This window comes from Octopus bimaculoides, chromosome 8 (genome assembly GCF_001194135.2).
Source record: "Octopus bimaculoides isolate UCB-OBI-ISO-001 chromosome 8, ASM119413v2, whole genome shotgun sequence".
Classification (NCBI taxonomy): domain Eukaryota; kingdom Metazoa; phylum Mollusca; class Cephalopoda; order Octopoda; family Octopodidae; genus Octopus; species Octopus bimaculoides.
Genome location: NC_068988.1, coordinates 91140806 through 91147211, shown reverse-complemented (window position 1 = coordinate 91147211; position 6406 = coordinate 91140806). Strand labels below are relative to the sequence as shown.

The 6406-nt window shown below is 39.0% G+C and overlaps 1 protein-coding gene across 2 annotated transcripts in view; it reads right to left on the bottom strand.

Annotated features, from left to right (window-relative positions):
* Positions 1–6406, bottom strand: part of LOC106874582 (serine protease/ABC transporter B family protein tagB) — a 25957-nt gene that overhangs the window by 4525 nt on the left and 15026 nt on the right. The window contains exon 3 of one of the 2 annotated variants that reach the window (XM_014922366.2): positions 1377–1544. The exons of the other annotated variant lie outside the window; for it this stretch is intronic. Within the exon in view, the coding sequence (XP_014777852.1) occupies positions 1377–1544 (168 nt within the window). The remainder of the gene's footprint in view (positions 1–1376; positions 1545–6406) is intronic. 2 annotated transcript variants of the gene reach the window in all.

The window sequence follows — 6406 nt, the reverse complement described above, 5'->3', positions numbered from 1 at the left end:
TATATACACACACATATATATGTGTGTGTGTTTGAGGGATGACCCAGTGATTAGAGTGTTGCACTCACAATCCTATTCTACAACAACAACTTAAAGTAATATATCATACTGGATCGTTCGTTCGACTGTGTGTGTTATGGAGTTGCTTGATCACAGTTCACTCTTAAATATCCACCCAGCCAGGACTCTGACCTATTTCTTTATATCACACATCAGAAAAGCAATCCCTATTCTCAAAATATTTAATTTCCTAACAAAATCACAAACATACACCCAAAATATCATTACTGCACTCACCAATATCTGCAATTATATGCCAACTACCTAGAATTCATAATAGTCTAACAAAATTTATAATAGTCTAATGAAACTTAAGCAAAGTATCTTCATACAGAAATATCACCCACCTAACACACACGGACATTCAAACATTTTAGAATGACTCATTTTTCATATCACAAACTTATATATTCCTTTCACTGAAAAAAAAAAAACTACATTAATCCTTAAACAGCACATTTAAGGCATCATAAGTTATCCAGTCTTTCTACAGATCCAGTCACTTTGTAATAAACCAAGAAGAATTCAAAACAGTGCACTTGGCAAAAATCACAGTTTGTGCAGAGATCCATTCCTTAGACTGTCAACAAAAAGAAAAAAAAAATTCTGAAAAAATATTGCAGCAAAGCCCAATCTTGCCGCCCCTATCCCTGCAAGCATCCACACCTCTACAAAATACAACACACCAGAAATCTACTATAACAGTATACTGAGAGAACCCTACTTGATTAAAAAACAAAAAAGATGAAGCAAACACAGTAATGCAATAATCAGCAAAATAATCAGCAAAATTAGCCTCAAATACAGTAGTGGCATACAGAGTACCAATAATTTGTAAAGCCGAGAAGCAGCTATCAGATTCGGACTGCATTCGCTTTCACTACTTCTGCTGTGAACACTAACGAAAGCAACTGAATTAGAATAGGCAATAGAGTGACTTGACTGTAACACTATCATATATGATTCTTCTTTATATGTCAGAAGGATCAAATCAGTGTCTAACTAGATTAAAATGCATTAGTGCACAAAACCTAAATTAAGGATATCATGACTAAAGACAGTCTATCCTGGAATCGAATCCCGTTACAACAAACTACAAAGTTATAGATTTTCATTCGACTCACTATCTACGCACCATTGACCTCCTTGTTTCATGGATCTCTTGGGGACATACACTAGCAACAGCTACAAAACAATGTTCTAAATATCCAGTTGTTTCCCGATAATATACATGACACACTGACACACAATCGAAGTTATAATGCAACACTCCATTGGTTAAATGTTAACTTTCAGTTATTACATATGAAACTTACCTTTATCTACGTAAGGCTGAAAATAGTATGCAAACTTCATAAAGAATCGAAAGCGTCTCTTCCACATCAGGTACAATACGAGTGAAATTAAGACAATCACAGTAACTGCTATGGCAGCTAAAATAATATCTACTGGGAATAATTTCTTCTGGTTTCCATCAGGACCGTCTGTAATTAAGAACAGATGGTGTTACTTCTATTTAAAATAATCGAACGCATATTTAAATATAAACAGCTCAATGCACTAAGCTGTTAACAGTTTACTGTATTGTGTGCATGACCTGTTTAATCCACCTAGCTGTATGTAGGTATAATACAAGGTGATATCAAAAAGTTCCCAGGCTAGTTTTGTAGCGCGCCAACAGATGGCAGTACACGGTTGCGCAGTGAGAGCTAACAGTGACCTTCATGAAACAGCGTGCCAATTGACATTGCTGTGTTTCCTTCGCAAGTTGTGAAATTTGTGTTTTTGTCATCGCGTGTATAGTGTAGTCAGCGATTTTGTTATGGACAGGAAGTTGGAACAAAGAACCAAGGTGAACTGAGCATGCTTCGGTATGCTTACGGCGTCGGGGCAATGGGTCGTACGCAATGTTTCGAGTGGAACAGGCGCTTCAAAAGCGGAAGAACGTCCCTGAAAGACAACGAACGATCTGAAAGACCTGACGCGAGCATCACCTCACGGAAATGTGGAGAAAATTCATCAGATTGTGCATGGGAATCGTCGGAGGACAATCAACGACATTGCTGATGTTGTTAGCCTGTCATATGGTTCCGTGCAGGCAATCCCAACGTTTAAATTGAACATGCAGCGTGTTTCTGCTGAGTCTGTCCCCCGTCTGCCGACAACTGAGCAGAAAGAACACCGCGTCGAAGTATTTCAAGATCTCTTCCAGCTGATGACCCATCCTTCATGTCGAGGATCATCACCAGTGACGAGAGTTGGGTCTACGAGTTCGATCCTGAGATGAAGCAGCAGTCGTCACAATGGAAGCGCCCTTCATCTCCACGACCCAAGATGGCATGACAGAGCCACAGTTCAATCAAGGGCATTCTCATCGTTTTCTTTCTTTTTTTTTTGACCTCCGCAGTATTGTTCACCGAGAATTTATTCTCCAGGACCTGACTGTCAGTCGATAGTTCTATTGCGAAAGTAACCGAATCAGTGGAGCGCGAAGAACTGAATTCTTCACGGTGACAAAACACCCTGTCACCGAGGTCCGCTTCACTCGCGAGTTTCTCAACAAGATGGTATTGTTTCCGCACCCATCCTATTCACCAGCTTTAGCACCTGTAAACTTGCATCACTTCCCCATGATAAAAAGGCAGCTCAAAGATCGCCACTTTAACACCGTTTTCGAGTTCCTGACCGAATCGCAGAAGGTCCTCGACTCACTTACGGAAAATTACTTCCAGGATGGATTCCAAAGTGGCAGGAACGCTGGGACAGGTGTACTGCTGCGCAAGGTGACTATTTGGAAGTAGATGATGTTAAAACTTAGGTAAATAAGTTATTTTTTTTATCAAGTATAACTAGTTCGAGAACCTTTTGATGCCACCTTACAATGTACCAAACCAATGATAATACATTTAACTGTAATGTATCCAGCCTACGTAGTTGTGTTACTTATTTACAATCAGGTCAGGTATCAGTCAAAAATCAAATAAATAGTGTCTGTCTGTCACCCCCCCCCCCCCCTCACTATTTTATACAATGCAATAGTACACTTAAAATACCAGAAACAAATCATATTTAATTAGAGAAGAAGGTACTTGGCAGTAAATCTGTAATATGGCTACCATACAAGAGCTATATACAAACTGTTGGCCTGATTCATGGGCTCGTTTCAACTTTTCGCTTCAAATTAGTGCTAATTAATTGCCTATATGTAATATTATTTGCATTTAATTTGAATGATTTAAGATATCACTGAACAGGTTTAGTACGTTTTGATGTTATTCAACGGACATGTTTTGTGTCCATAAATTCCCGAAGTGCTCGCGAACATTTGTGAAATGAATCATTGTTGGTGCTGTGTAAGAGAAACTATAACAAAGATGTCATTTTAAGCTATGGTTACAATAACATTATATACTTTTTAATGTGATGTGAAACGTATAGTTAATTAGAAAAATATATCATAATTAACGAAAACGTCAAATGCCAATTACCATACTCTTTGGACAATATCTCAGGAAGTGTTGCGAGTTTCAGAAAAATAGTATTACAAGGACTTTTTAAGAAACATCCACCTTCTGGAAAAGGATGCAAATGACCCGCCATTCTCGATGACGAAGTTGAGTAACCTCTCCCGTTTTCACGCAGAGAAGGATGTGCAAATGTACGTGCTTTGGGGTCAGCTTGAAAGTCAAATAACTTGCTCGGCGAATTCTGATCACTAAATATAGATGTGGAAACCATTAATGGAACCAGAAACTCTGGAACACATGCATTCATCCCCATTTTTGACAACTATAAGATACAGATCTTGTGGTCTAACGGGATCGGGCGGTTACCGGAACCGAGTACCACACGTGCATCTTGTTCGGTTAAAGACCGAACTGCGGCTGTGTTGCAGCAACGCCCTGCCTCTACCACTTGTGCCCATCGAACCACTTTCATTCCCTTTTGTTTTAACGTAGAAGCTCAAGCCCAGACAGCGCAGACTTACCGGAAAAGAATGGCTTTGACTGTACATTTGATCTTCCTGGATCAAGGAGTTAAGTCGTCGGTACTATCATTCAGGACAGTAAAGGCAGTGCCTTCAGATTAATGGTTGCCTATGCACCTACCGGGACAGGATAACGGAGTTTCATTAAACTCCTTAGTACCAGAGGACGATTGGAATTATATTCTTGACGCACGATGTCTGACAAGTATTGACTGTAATTCGTTGTGAATGTAGAGCAACCACAATACTCATCCAGATCATATATAAATTGCGTATTCGTTAGGCTAGCTAATATAGATGGTATATAGTGTCTACATTTAAACTACTAGGCTACACAGCACGCAAATTTGACACCTGTGCAGTTGACTGCGATCGAACTGATAGACAGGGTTATTGCTACTGACAGTTGAACTAGTTTTCCCGAAGCAAAAGGATTACAGAGATAGAATTAGCGATCTAATCAAGTTGCAGTTGACGGAGATAGTAGCTAATAACAGACACTGGATAAAGTTTGGTTAAGAACTAGTGATAGAGAGAAATAGATTAGAGGAGTAAGTAGGTAGCAAGGTAGAAGAGGCGAATAGAAAAGGGATCACAACCAACGCGAAACACCAAGTCTGCGTTGTCTGGGCTTGAGCTTCTACGTTAAAACAAAAGGGAATGAAAGTGGTTCGATGGACACAAGTGGCGGAGGCAGGGCGTTCGTTGCAACACAGCCACAATTCGGTCTTTAACTGAACAAGATGCACGCGTGTTACTCGGTTCCAGGCAGATATGTGCGGCGTTGCAGATATGTGCAGCACTTGGCTCAACTGTTTGGAGTAAGCGATAAGTCGGAGGCGGTTATGAACCTTAGTGTCTACCTTGGCGGTCTACCGCGGCTCTCGACGGGCACTGCGAAAAGCTAATAACAAGTAGGTTTTGAGTGGTTGTGTAAGGTTCAAATCGCCCGGCTTGGATGGTCTACTCTATGAGTTTTATGGTTTTATGCCAGACTTGTTCATCGACCCTGATGAAGGTCTATGACTACTGGCAAAGGAACGGAAGAATTCTCAATTCTGTGAACCTTGTTGTGTTAACTCTGGTGAAAGAAAAATAAACAACAACAAAGGAGATAATCTAAATAATTTCCAGCCCATAATCCCTCTAAATGGGTAAGGTGTTAGCAAAGTGGTTGTTACTTGTTGGTTGGTCAATCAAAAATGTGTGCGGTTCCCAACAGATTCATTTACAGAAACCTTCATATGATGCGATACATCATAGAAGGCTCGGGTAACAATCTGCATGTACGCATACACATATCACATTTTAGGCATTCGAAGTCAAAGATCTAAGGTATCAGTCAGTCAAAAATGTACTCAATGCGTTTCAATGTAGTTGAAAGATGTTCACTGGTGAAGTGTGCACATATTTGGAGTGATAGATGTTGACATTATGTTAGTAAGTATCAGTTTAGTTTGTGGTCAATGTAGGAAATTTAAAGAGCGATAGGAAAAGATAGTATACTTTAGGTAGCATAAAGTACTATGTGTTATTATGCTTTCACACACCTAAGTCAGTGTAGATTCCAAGAAGTAAATAAGGAAACAGAAATGAAAGAATAAATATAGAGAGTTATGGGTGAGTAAAAGTACTCGTTCATACACCATAAATGGAATCACTCTCTGTCACACACACCAATCAGTGGGGTTAGATACAAAGAAAGCCAGGATGTGTATTATATGCATACATGTATACGTTAAATACACATACACACTGGCATCTCTCTTTCTTACTCTGTCGTTCGTTTTTTTTTTTTCTGTATACACAAATGAATATACAAGCATATGTAAGAAAGAATAACAGGAAACAATATCAGTGATATTTCAAAATATTCATTTCTACAATTATTTCAATAATTTTTATGTGATACTATAATTTCAATTATATTCATATAACAAGAATTATATCGTGTTTCATAACCACATCATCAAACATTTTTTGAAATATGAATTACAGTTACAAATTAGCTCTTATAAAAGGTTGAAGATACAAATAACAAAAGAGAAACAAGACAGAAAATAAACAAAATACGCATAAGCACAAACACACGCGCACACAGATACTACCACGCACGCACACAGACGCACACACACACACACACACACACACACATACACACACACTGGTAGTTTCGCATTGTCCTGCCTTAAACAAGCACTATCTCTATCTCTCTCCTCTTCCGGTCACTTCAGCCATATAACCACACACGCGCTTTTCTTAGACTTTTTTTTTTTGTTCTCTCTGGACATCTCTCTCCTCTTTCTAACGAAGAGCAATGCTCGAAACTTTATACATTCCATATATATAGGTTCTTTT